Source organism: Heteronotia binoei, chromosome 19 (genome assembly GCF_032191835.1).
Source record: "Heteronotia binoei isolate CCM8104 ecotype False Entrance Well chromosome 19, APGP_CSIRO_Hbin_v1, whole genome shotgun sequence".
In the NCBI taxonomy this organism is placed as follows: domain Eukaryota; kingdom Metazoa; phylum Chordata; class Lepidosauria; order Squamata; family Gekkonidae; genus Heteronotia; species Heteronotia binoei.
Genome location: NC_083241.1, coordinates 3,265,741 through 3,279,231, shown reverse-complemented (window position 1 = coordinate 3,279,231; position 13,491 = coordinate 3,265,741). Strand labels below are relative to the sequence as shown.

Sequence of the window (13,491 nt, the reverse complement as noted above, 5' to 3'; positions counted from 1 at the left end):
ATCGATTCTCCATTATCTCATTTGGGAATCACTGACTATAATGGTCAACATAGGATAAAATGGCGCTGAAAAAAATTGGGAATCCCAAATATTTACCGAATCTAAATACCACACTGATATTTTTCAGGTTCAATATTCCCAAACCCAGAAAATACAGGAGTATGTTTTTTGCATACTGCTGGTTGTGCCTACAGCACTCTGTGTGCGCGTGCACATGCTGGGTGGGGACACAGCAGCCCAGTTGGCACTAAGATCTGCAGCGTCCACCCCCCCCCCCCGCCCCACACACACACCAGAGTCCAAAATGATGACAGGGCAGAGGAGTCTTCGGTGACTTGGCTCATTAGGGGATCATCTCTCAGCCATGACATGCCTTGAATTCCCAGTAGGTTTGGAGACCATTGGGAGGATCTGGGGATTTGATTTTTCAGTAGTTGCTCTTCTTCAGAGCCAGTTTGGTGCAGTGGTTAAGTGCGTGGACTCTTATCTGGGAGAACTGGGTTTGATTCCCCACTCCTCCACTTGCACCTGCTGGAATGGCCTTGGGTCAGCCAGAGCTCTCTTATCTGGGAGAACCAGGTTTGATTCCCCACTCCTCCACTTGCACCTGCTGGAATGGCCTTGGGTCAGCCAGAGCTCTCTTATCTGGGAGAACCAGGTTGGATTCCCCACTCCTCCACTTGCAGCTGCTGGAATGGCCTTGGGTCAGCCAGAGCTCTCTTATCTGGGAGAACCAGGTTTGATTCCCCACTCCTCCACTTGCACCTGCTGGAATGGCCTTGGGTCAGCCAGAGCTCTCTTATCTGGGAGAACCGGGTTTGATTCCCCCCTGCTCCACTTGCAGCTGCTGGAATGGCCTTGGGTCAGCCAGAGCTCTCTTATCTGGGAGAACCAGGTTGGATTCCCCCCTCCTCCACTTGCACCTGCTGGAATGGCCTTGGATCAGCCATAGCTCTCTTATCTGGGAGAACCAGGTTTGATTCCCCACTCCTCCATTTGCACCTGCTGGAATGGCCTTGGGTCAGCCAGAGCTCTCTTATCTGGGAGAACCGGGTTTGATTCCCCACTCCTCCACTTGCACCTGCTGGAATGGCCTTGGGTCAGCCAGAGCTCTCATAGGAGTTGTCCTTGAAAGGGCAGCTTCTGGGAGAGCTGTCTCAGCCCCACCCACCTTACAGGGTGTCTGTTGGGGGAGAAGATATAGGAGACTGTAAGACGCTCTGAGACTCTGATTCAGAGAGAAGGGTGGGTATAAATCTGCAGTCTTCTTCTTCTTTATCATCACCTCAGGAGTGTATTCTTTAAGTGTAGCAAGGGGCGGGGTGGTTTATAGCCAGGGGAGCATTGATGTGGGTGTCCAAATTAATATAACAGAGAGTGGCACTGGAGTAAACGGTTGGTGCCCTGAACTGGCTTGTCCAGGCTAGCCCGATTTCAGCGGATCTCGGAAGATAAGTAAGGTTGAACCTGGCTGGTGTCTGGTTGGGAGACCACCAAGGAAGCCCAAAATCATGACGCAGAGGCAGGCAACGGTGAACCGCTTCTGAACATCTTTTGCCTTGAAAAACCCTCGGGGTCTCCCCATAAGTTGGCTGTGAAAGGACAGCACTCTACCAGCTGGGTTGAGAGTGTTATTCCGGCTGGACTCTGCTTGCAAAGGGTTTCCTAAGCCTTTCTTCCTTGAAGCGCGTGGTTCCGTTCAGAGGGGCCCATTGGGCTTCTGGGATCAGCTTGCAACCCAGGGGTATGAGCCGGAGCCGAGGGCTCTCGAGTTACTTTGTGCTGTTTCTCTACTTCTCCAGATGTTTGGAACCCCTTTTTGTCTTGAAATCGGCCCACTCCCCCGCCTAGGCAGTTTTTCGCGTTGGCCGATGGCCACAGCCCCTAACAAGATCCAGATGACTTAACGGTGCAGAGGAAAAATGAGGCCACGTTAGTATCGGCGTGCCGTGCAGAGCATAGTCTCCGTCAGTCCGTTGAGTTGTCCCTTATTTGAGGCTGTGTGTCAGGCAAGAAGGGCCACGTCACCGCGGCGGCTGGAGTTCCCCCACCCTATGGCAGGGCACAGCCCGCCCCTCCTAGTTTGGCAACCAGTGTGGCGCTGCTCTTTGACGATTGTAGAGCAACCAGGATAGATTGCGTTGGCATGACCAGAAACCCTGGAGTGTACAGCCAGCAGCCAGGAAAGGTGGCTTGACGCACACCTGCAGACACAACTTTAGGACTGTGCAGATTCAACAGCTGGACAGCACAGGTGGCAGTTGACGTCCTGGGAAATCCCGCCTTTTCAATTTTGAAAAGCCGGTTTTGATCCTTTTGAAGAAGACGGCTGCAGATTTATACCCTGCCCTTCTCTCTGAATCAGAGTCTCAGAGCGGCTTACAATCTCCTATATCTTCTCCCCCCACAACAGACACCCTGTGAGGTGGGTGGGGCTGAGAGAGCTCTCAGAGAAGCTCCCCTTTCAAGGACAACCTCTGCGAAAGCTCTGGCTGGCTCAAGGCCATTCCAGCAGGAGTGGGGAATCAAACCCGGTCCTCTCAGGTAAGAGTCCGCTCACTTAACCACTACACCAAACTGGCGGGTTCTCTTTTTTGCCCGGGAAGGACCTAAAAGGCCACAGAACGTGGCTCAACTGCTCTCAGCTTGCGCTGGTTTGCTCTTTCCCCAGGTTTAGCAGAGGTGTAGACGAAGACGCACCGAAATCACACAGGTTTCGTGTAGTGGTTAACAGTGTTCCCTCTAAGCTGAGTGAGCATGAGCTAGCTCACAGATTTTTTAGCCTCCAGCTCACACATTTTTGTCTTAACTCAGGAAGGATGAGTCCAGTGCACACTAATTTATGCAGCAGCTCACGACTTTAATGCATTTAGCTCACAACGTAGAACTTTTGCTCACAGGACTTTGCAGCTTAGAAGGAACATTGGTGATTAAGTGCGCGGACTCTTATCTGGAAGAACCGGGTTTGAATCCCCACTCTTCCACTTACAGCTGCTGGAATGGCCTTGGGTCAGCCATAGCTCTCACGGAGCTGTCCTTCAATGGGCTGCTTCTGGGAGAACTCTCTCAGCCCCGCCTACCTCACGGGGTGTTTGTTGTGGGAGAAGAAAGTAAAGGAGCTTGTGAGCTGCTCTGAGATACAGATCCCATGTCGCCGTCGTCTAAAATCAACACGGGTGTCTTTTGTCTGTGCCCGCACGGTTCTGCATTCTTGCCACAGCAGTGATTCCTTCTTCCTTGTCCGCAGGCGCCAGACGGTCACCAGCACTCCCTGCTGGATCGAGCTCCACCTGAACGGCCCGCTGCAATGGCTGGATAAGGTCCTGACCCAGATGGGTTCTCCCAACATCCGTTGCTCCAGCGTGTCTTAAAGGACTGCCCATGGCTGTGGCCGCAGCCCAAGACTTTCCAACGGAGAACCGTGTTCAGATCCTGGCAAAAGGACTTAATAGCCGAGAACTGACTCGCGCTTAGTTCTAAAGGGAAAACAATCTACGTGCCCCTGAAAAACCAGCAGTCGTGATGCTGGGAGGCTGCAGTCTTCCGGACCTCGGACCCGTTTTCTTTCGTGAAACTTCGCCGTGGACTGGAACAGCGCCTTTGCCTCAACACTAGGAGGCGGATCTTACCCAAAGTGTCAACTCTTGGTCATCACAATATGGATTGTTGTAGAAGACATCTTGCCAAACAAGCTACTTGGAACAGACTTCCATTTGAGCAGAGCAAGTTTGGGAAGAGCGCCTGGCCCTTTGCAAAGTCTGACGCTTTAGGAGTCTTGCCTGTCCAGTTTGTTTGACAGCAGCCTCATTAACTATGATCATCCTGCCACAGGGGCGGGGGGAGGGGGGGGAGCAGCTCGGGAAAGGGTTAAAACACGTCACATTCTTTCTGGGTCTGCATTTCCTCCTGTTTGGCCAACCTCTGCTAGATGGCTTGCGGTACGGCAAGAAAAGCATCTTGGATTAAAATCTGGGGATGGGCACGAACCAGAAAGTTCCGGTTCGGTTCGTGGACCTGCACCACTCAGCTGTTAGGTTTAACAGGCCCGAACAACTAAACTGAACCGGAGAAAAGTTTGGTAAAATGTTCAGGGAAGGCGCCTTCCTGGGCTGGTTGAGATTCGTGCCGAATTTTGGCACGTGAACTGGTTTGTGCCCATCCCCATTAAAATCCACAGCCATTAGAGGTTGGCGGGTAGGGGGAAGAGTTGGAATTAAACTGTTTCCTCATGAGGAGGAATATCTCATTTCTTGCGAAGCACAAACGCTACTTTGTCGTTGCAGCGGTCTCCCCCATTGGCAGGTCTCAGTGATGGGATGGATCCAAAGCACAGGCGCACGCACTTAAAGCCCGTCACCCACACTACCTCCGGCTTGCTTTGGTGTCGCTTCTGCCTTTGGAGTCACGGAAGTAGGATCTTGCCTCTCGCTCCGTTCTAAGGCTCTGTAGCAGTTCCTGGATCGTGCGCTTTAAAGTTCTGAAAACTCAGCAAGGGGGGACTCTCAGGGTGGGGAAACTTCTCTGGTCCTACTTTAGAGGGGTGTCCGAGGCTCAACTAGATGGTAGGCCAACCAGAAAGGGGTTACAAAAGAAAGAAAAACCTGGGATGATTTCAGACATGAGGGTGATTCGGGGGGGCTCTTTCGGTTGCCCTGCAAGCAACTCCTCGGACTTGTAACTCCCTCGGGAGCAAATGGTTCCCTCTCCCAAGCAAACATGGTGTGTCTTCAAGGTTGAGTCATCCACAACATATGCACAATTAGTCCCCTGTCAGGGCCCATAATCAAATCCACAGGGATTCCTTCTGCCTGGTTTAAATTCTTGTTTCGGTGGTCAGTATTCTGATCAGTGTTCAAAACCAGAATGCCTTCCCCCCCTCTCCAGATTCAAATCCAGGGCTTATTCAGATTCACCGGCAGGACAAAACCTTTTCTTTCCCGGCTTCTCAGACTGGCCCAGAACAGCTAGTCAGACGGTGGGTGTGGCAAACGCTGTGTTTGACTTTTGCTAAAAGATTGAGCAAATTCCGGAAGGGCTTACAGGCTACCTGCCTGGACTTTTCTGAGGACTTCCTTGGAGACACCTTATGGCAACTGCTGGATGACTCCAAGAGCAGTTTAAAACCCCGTTAAAAGAGATTCTTAGCCTGTTCTAGCATGGTATAATTTGCAACATGTTTGACCACTGAAATTCCAGTTAATATGTTTTTGCATAATAGATTCAATTCTTTGACCAATATTGTGCAAGGGATGATTACTTAAACAGAAAAGGTCACCTTGGAGGAAGGGCTGTTTTTGTAGCAGGCGCTCCTTTGCATATTAGGCCACACCTCCCTGATGTAGGCAATCCTCCAATAGCTTACAGGGATCTTAGTACAGGGCCTACTGTAAGCTCCAGGAGGATTGGCTACATCAGGGGTGTGTGGCCTAATATGCAAAGGAGTTCCTGCTACAAAAAAAGTTCTGCCTGCAGGTGAGAACCACAGGGAACTCGACCTGCTTTTTTGGGTGGGGGGGGGAGGTTATTGAAGTGAGGAAGGTGATGGATTGGTGTTTGCCGAGACGATGAAAAATATCTGAAAGTGGGGGAAACCAGTTGTATTTGCTATAGGAAAACTGTTGTGCTCTGTGATTCATTACAGGTGTTTTCCTTTGTGAACTTCCATTATTATTATTTGCTAATGTAAGATCACGGATGTATGAAATATTCCCTCCCTCCCCGTCAAAAGGCAACGTAAATTGCATGCCGTACCCTTAAAAGCCTTCTGCCCTGAGAAAATGAACTTTGAATACTCCAGAAGAACTAGAACTCCTGCCCGCTGATGTTTTTGCCAGTTTGTGGAGGGGGAAGAACCTGGCTGGACCATCGGTACGGTTGTTTTGAAAATGGTGCGCTGCTCCGTTGTAATATTTACGGCGGCCCAAGAATAGCCCGTTCAAAGAACGCCTCACCGGCTTTCCCAAAATAGCCTTGAATTGGGGTCATGCAGATTTTTGTATTTGCTTAAGATGAAAATGTTTTGACGCTAGCTGCGGGTCTGATTTGAGCTGAACAGCTGTTGTTGCACTCCATCAAGGCTGTGGTGGGGGCGTTTGGGGGTGGAGTAGAGCACTGGATTGTTGTAGGGCGGCCAGGTGCTTCCTGCGTTTGATTCTGGGAAATTCCCTTTCTGCTCTTTAAAAACTTTGCTTTCTTTGCCCGATAAGACATCGTTGGCAAGGAAACCCAGTGGGGCCCATAAAGAATCAGTGATGCAACCAGACATTCAAAATCCCCTAGAGGGCAGGGCTTTTTCTTGTAGCAGGAACTTCTTTGCATATTAGGCCACACCCTCTTGATGTAGCCACTCCTCCAAGAGCTTCCAACAGCCCCTGCAGAAAGAGCCCTGTAAGCTCTTGGAGGATTGGCTACAGTAGGGGTGTGTGGCTTAATATGCAAAGGAGTTCCTGCTACAAAAGAAAAAAGCCCTGCTGAAAGGGCATCGCCCTCCCCCTTTATTTCCAGCCTCTTGTGGGCATTTCACACAAGACAAGCTTTCTTTTGTGGCTCTCATTTCCGTGGGGGAATTCACACTTAGCGCATGAGATGAGCACGTGCTTGTTTTCACTGAGTGTCTGGGCCCAAGGGACCTGCTACCACAAGGAGGCGCTGTGACTCAGCGGTAGAGCATCGGCTTGACACGCAGACGGTCCCAGGTTCAGTCCCCGGCAGCATCTCCAGGTGACAAGAGTGGGTTCGTAGGCAATACAGGGTCTTCCTGAGACCCTGGGGAGCTGCTGCCAGTCAGAGCAGATGATACTGACCTTGGTAGACCAAAGGTCTGACTCGGTCTACGGCAGCCTCACGTATGTTCGCCTAGCAAGGCTTCCTGCTAGTGGTGAAAAGAGGAACAAGAGTGTACAGACCAGATCTGGATTTGCAATTTCCTGTGTGTAAAGCAGGCGTAGGTGCCACACTGCCTCTTTCACCTGCCTGGGACCCAGGCAGACAAAAGAGGCAGCACAACCTCACTTCAGGCAGAGCAGAGGAGGAAAGGCTGAGCAGCCCTACCATCCAGGCGAGGGACGAAAGAGGCAGCATGGCCTCACTTCAAAGCTGTCTCTGTTGCACGGGGGGGTGGGGGGCAGCCTCAGAGCAAGGGATCCAGGTGGCTGAAAGAGCCGGGCATGGCCTCTCTCCAAAGCTGCCTCCTCTTGCAGGGGAGGCAGCCTCAGAGCGAGGCCACGCTGCCTCTTTCGTTTGCCTGGGTTCTGGGTGGGCGGAAAAGGCAGGGCTGCTGCAGCCTTCCTACTCATTTAAAGACCCCCGCTGGTTGGTGAGGGTCTTTAAATTGGAGGGGGAGGCATATCGGCAGCTTCCGAATTCGGCGGCCCCACCCCATCCTGCCAGCTGTGGTGGGCAGGCTGGCCCTGGGGGTCGGTCCCTGGGGCCAAAAAAGGTTGGGGGCCACTGATGTAAAAGATCTCCACTTGAGACTCTGGAGAGCTGCTGCCAGTCTGAGCAGACAATACCGACCTCGGACTGATACGGACATTCAGCAGGCACATTAAGAAATCAGGCCACGCACTTTCAAGCCACTGCTGCGCCATCTGAAGAGCTAAGTTCCGTGAAACTACTCTATTCCCCTGGAAGGCTTGAATCCCATTTTTTCTTGACACGAACCCCGTGCTTGGCCCTTGCGTCATATACCTTCCATCCCCGCTGCTTGCCAGGCTCAACCTTCTCAAGCTGTAGGCCTCAAAGCCTGCCTGGGAGTCGGACCGTTTGGCCTCGATGCCGGGTGTGGCGAACGATGAGGGAAATTGCCCTCCTGCCCGTGTGGAGGTCCTCTCCAGTTTACGGTGACTTCCCAGGTGCCTGGAATTTAAAATAGGTTCTGAGGCTAAGAGAAATTCTGCCTCCAGACGGGAAGCGTGACAGGGTATGTGTGCGCCCGTAACATTTAAAATGGTTCTTTTTGCAGACTTTTGTTATGCAGTACAAGCATATGCTTCTTTAGATCATACGCTTCGCCCCTGCTGTTCCGAGATCTCTTTTTAACGGCCTTCCTCGGAGGGACTCTTCCGTTGCTGTCAAGAGCCACGAGGTGGACCTTTGGCTCTTCATCCATTTCCTCTGGTCCTGCTGCTGGTGGGGGGGCCCAGAGAGCCATGTTGAAAAACCCTTCCTCAAAAGGACTGCGGTGAAAAGTTTTCATTTTTGTCTCATCAATTAATGTATTGACTCAAGTTGCATCGTTCGTTCGTGTGTGTGTTTTGCATTTCTTGCTTTATTGTAAAATTGAGGCCGGGGCTTTTGGATTTTGTTAGCAGCTCTAATAGGCGAGGAAGCTTTGGAAACAGGGAGTCCGAACCCGAAGGGGACACCTGAAGGAAAGGTGATCTGGAAAAGCAGTTTGGAGCTGGCTGGCTCAAGACTCGCCGGTGAAAGGGAGCGACGAATTAAGAATTTGATCCTCAGCAAGTTTTTACATTGCTTCCCCCCCCGGCCAGTTTTTATTTGCAGTGCTGACAGCAAAGCATCATGGGAACTTCAAGGCCAACACATAGTCGGGTAATGAGGCAGGCAGGTCCGAAGGTTAACGCTCTTCTAGGATAGAGTGAGAAACTATTACTCCCTTTATACAGTAGCTGATTATTTTGAAAAGTCTTATTTTAATGTTTCCTTATTTATGTAGCTTCCTAAAGTAACCTGAAGACTCAGATATTTTACATTTTGGCCTAAAGAACAACTCCGGGCCGGAAGGTCTAACCGCTTCATTTGGAAGGAGTAGTTTTAAAAAAAACAAACCTACTTAATGGAGCTGGACTCAGAGAGCAAAACAGAAACACTGGGAGATGGGGAGCAGAGCCCAGCGAGAGCAGAACACTTTGATGCCCTGCTGCTATCAAGGGATATATGGCATATGGCCAGCTCTTCTCTTGGTGGGACTAGAGCCTGTCAGAGCTCGTCCTAGAATAAAAAATTATTAGTCCTTAAAGAGAGCCACCCCATCTCCTGTTCATCTCTGCTGCCGACGGAATTACCGTAGCTACCTTCCTTTAGAACACCTTCCGCTGAGGTCAGTGGGAGAGGAAATGTTTTCAGTGTGGCCGGATCATGCCCAGCTATCAACCTTTTCCTTCTCCCAATCATAGGCTGGATAACTGACACCTCTTGGTAGAATCCACCAGATGCCGCTAATGGGCACCCTGCTGTTTTTTCGATGGCGCTTGAATGTGGAGATCTTTCCATCCCCATGAAAAGGGGCAGCATCGTCCCGCTTAATAGCTGACATATGGGGCGGCTGGCCCACTGCCCTCAGTGCTTCAAGGGGGCAGCAGTGTTTGAGACGTTTTAAGTATGAACCAGCCCAACCAAGAACTATGGGGGCAGATCTCATAGATAGTGGCCTTTCCCTTCCAGGGAAAATGATTGTTTTTGAGAGCAAGCTCTTGTTAAGGGGAAAGATACGCTGTAGTCAACCCGTTGACTGAATAAAATGCCTTAGTCCAATCTTTTCTCACCCTCCCCCCAGTCAGATTTTTTTTTTTCTCCCCCCAAAATAGCAGCTACTCACTCGAGGGAGGCCGCAGCTATTTCACGCCTCCCTGCCCCGGAAGCCTGGACTTTGGGGTGGAAGATGGTTTACCTTTTGGTCTGGGGGAGGGGGGGGGGTGGACTACTTCTCTGCGGCTCTTGCGGTCCCGTTTGTTTGCATCCAGCATCTGACTTCCCTGTTTTATACCTGAAAACTGTATATTGAAACTTTTTTTTTACTTGTCATATAGCTTATTAAGCCTATTGCTATTATTGTAACACCCGCGCCCCTCTTTCTTATGTGAAATGCAAGTTCTATTTTTTTGTCCGTTCTAAATAAACTCTTAAATGATCTCCCCTCGACTTTTCTGGCATTGTTTTCGACTTCGAAGAGCAGCAAACTGTGCCAGATCCGACTAGCGATACTCGTCCCGTGTGGGCAGCTGGGTTGAGTGAGGATGGGGCTGTTCTCTGGGAGAACGCAAGACAAGTCGCGTGCGATCAGGCCAATGGCCCATCCAGTTCAGCACTGTCACACACTGGCCAAACCACAGGGGCCATCAGGAGGTCCAGCAGGTGGGCCAGAACCTCAGAAGCCCTCCCACTGTTGCCCCCCCCCCCAGCACCAAAAAGACAGTGCATCAGTGCCCCAGTCATAAGAACATAAGAGAAGCCATGTCGGATCAGGCCAATGGCCCATCCAGTCCAACACTCTGTGTCACATAAGAACATAAGAGAAGCCCTGTTGGATCAGGCCAATGGACCATCCAGTCCAACACTGTGTCACATAAGAACATAAGAGAAGCCATGTTGGATCAGGCCAGTGGCCCATCCAGTCCAACACTCTGTGTCACATAAGAACATAAGAGAAGCCCTGTTGGATCAGGCCAATGGCCCATCCAGTCCAACACTCTGTGTCACATAAGAACATAAGAGAAGCCATGTTGGATCAGGCCAGTGGCCCATCCAGTCCAACACTCTGAGTCACATAAGAACATAAGAGAAGCCCTGTTGGATCAGGCCAATGGCCCATCCAGTCCAACACTCTGTGTCACATAAGAACATAAGAGAAGCCATGTTGGATCAGGCCAGTGGCCCATCCAGTCCAACACTCTGAGTCACATAAGAACATAAGAGAAGCCCTGTTGGATCAGGCCAATGGACCATCCAGTCCAACACTCTGTGTCACATAAGAGAAGCCCTGTTGGATCAGGCCAGTGGCCCATCCAGTTCAACACTCTGTGTCACATAAGAACATAAGAGAAGCCATGTTGGATCAGGCCAGTGGCCCATCCAGTCCAACACTCTGTGTCACATAAGAACATAAGAGAAGCCATGTTGGATCAGGCCAGTGGCCCATCCAGTCCAACACTCTGTGTCACACAGTGGCCAAACAACCCCAGGTGCCATCAGGAGGTCCACCAATGGGGCCAGGACACTAGAAGCCCTCCCACTGCTCCCCCTCCCGAGCATCACTGCCCCAGACACAGGAACATAAGAGAAGCCATGCTGGATCAGGCCAATGGCCCATCCAGTCCAACACCCTGTGTCACACAGTGGCCAAACTCCAGGGGCCATCAGGAGGTCCACATGTGGGGTCAGAAGTTCAGAAGCCCTCCCAGCACCGAGAAGACAAGAGCGTCACTTCTCCAGACAGGATATTTTCACACATGCTAAATAACGCAGTTTCAATCCAGCAACCATTTGCAAGTGGATTCTGGCAGCTCATACGATAAAATCTATTTGCAAAGTGGATTAAAAGTGCATTATTTAGTGCAGGGGTCCCCAACCCCCGGTCCCTGGACTAGTACTGGTCCATGGTCTGTTAGCAACCAAGCCGTGAGTTGTATAATTATTTCATTACGTATTACAATGTGGTAAATAATAATAACATGATAACAGACACCCTGTGAGGTGGGAAAGCTGAGAGCGCTTTTATAGCAGCTGCCCTTTCAAAGACAACTGCTGCAATAGCTATGGCTGTCCCAAGACCCTTCCAGCAGCTGCAAGTGGAGGAAGGGAAGAATCAAACCCAGTTCTCCCAGATCAGAGTCTGCACACACAGCCTATGGCTGAGGCAGGCGGATGTCCTTATCTTATTGTATCATCAAACTGGCCTACCAGCACTGCTGCTTAAATCGGGCCGATAGTTGATTAATTGATTAATTGTGATTAATTAATTGATATGATACAGTTGATACTTAATTGACATATCCACATCATGCCATGCCACTTTAAAGCAATTCTGAGATAACGGCTTAACGGATTAATTTTAATCTGTTTTTAACTTTGATTGTTTTGTTATTATTTGTCTGACTGTTGGTTTGATTGTTTTATTGTGCTGAAAGCCGCCCTGAGCCCATTACAGGAAAGGGCGGGCTATAAATTTACAAAAATAAAAAAATAATTAATCATCACACCAAAAAAAAAGTGCACAATTGTATCATCCAAAAACCATTACCCCTCCCCACCGGTCCGTGGAAAAATTGTCTTCCACAAAACCGGTCCCTGTTGCCAAAAAGGTTGGGGACCGCTGATTTGGTGTGTGAAAGTACCCTTAATTTGAGCATGCGTGCATGAAAAAAATTTCCCCCCGTCTCTTTTGCTCTTGGTTGTCAAACTTCAAATAATAAACTCAGGGGTTTTACCGATCTTCCTGTATTCTGCACGTGAATACGTGCCTCTGTGTGTGTGGACTTTCGCACATGCTAAATACAGTTTCAACCCATTTCAGTGACCATTTGCAAGAGGATTTTGCCATTCCACACAGTAAAATCCAGTTGCAAAGTGCACTGAAAGTGGATCGAAAGGGTTTTTAGTGTGTGCGATATTGCCCAGAATGTTTCATATGGTGATCCGAGCACAGTCAACAGCAGTTAAAATGAGACTGAGAACTTACTGAGGTCTGACTCTGTTGGGTAACCCCCGGCTTGTATTTTGGGGTGGGCTTTTGATGCGACTGAATCGCGCAGACTCAAGAGGAAAAGGTTCCACCGTGATAAGTCACCACACGCGTAGCTCTCACACACTCTAGCGAGAGTTTCTCGGGAGATGTTGCCCTACATTGGCTTTAGAAGACGACGACGACCGCAGATTTATACCCTGCCCTTCTCTCAGAATCAGATTCTCAAGAGTGGCTTAGAATCTCCTTTATCATCCTCCGCCGCAACAGACAGCCTGCGAGGTGAGTGGGGCTGAGAGAGCTCTGACAGAAGCTGCCCTTTCAAGGACAGAGTCTCCATAATCTCCTTTACCTTCCTCCCCCGCAACAGACACCCTGTGAGGTGAGTGGGGCTGAGAGAGCTCTGACAGAAGCTGCCCTTTTAAGGACAAACTCTGCGAGAGCTATGGCTGACCCAAGGCCATTCCAGCAGGAGGAGCGAGGAATCAAATTGGGTTCTCCCAGATTAAGAGTCCGCGCACTTAACCGCTACACCAAACTGGCTCTTAAGGATGTATCAATCCTGTAAGACCACAGGGGCATATTCTATCAGTGTAAAGTCTATTCAAACATCTCCCTTGGAAAACCACGGTAGGTGTAATGTTCAGTCTTGCGAACAAAACAACTCTGCAATAACATGGGATAGCAAGATAGTATATAGGGTGTGTGTGTGTGTGTGTGTGTGTAAGATTTTGGGGTCAGAAAGACCAAAAAACAGAAATAAACATAAATAAATGCACAGAAAATAAATGCACAGAAATAAACATAATAAATAAACAGAAATAAATGCACAGCAGCCAAGAAGGTCTGAGCGCCTGCTCCGGCTGCAACGCCGCTGAGGATGTTCTCCGCAGCTGAGAATGAAACGCCTGGAAGGAAAACTTTCTCCAGTAGAACACGGCACTTGAGCCCAAAAGATTCTACAAACCCTAATGATGTTACCAGCCGTGAAAACCTGAAATCTTTGAGAAATAAACATACTCTGCAGGCTAGACCTCTCCGTTTGCCAAGAACGTCACCAGAGTGAGAGA

At 49.9% G+C, this 13,491-nt stretch overlaps 1 protein-coding gene across 1 annotated transcript in view; it reads left to right on the top strand.

Annotated features, from left to right (window-relative positions):
* SMAD3 (SMAD family member 3) overlaps positions 1-3,399 on the top strand; it is a 93,447-nt gene extending 90,048 nt beyond the window's left edge. The window contains exon 9 of the mRNA XM_060260218.1: positions 3,248-3,399. Within this exon, the coding sequence (XP_060116201.1) occupies positions 3,248-3,371 (124 nt within the window). The 3' untranslated portion in view covers positions 3,372-3,399. The remainder of the gene's footprint in view (positions 1-3,247) is intronic.
* Positions 3,400-13,491: the final 10,092 nt, after the last annotated feature.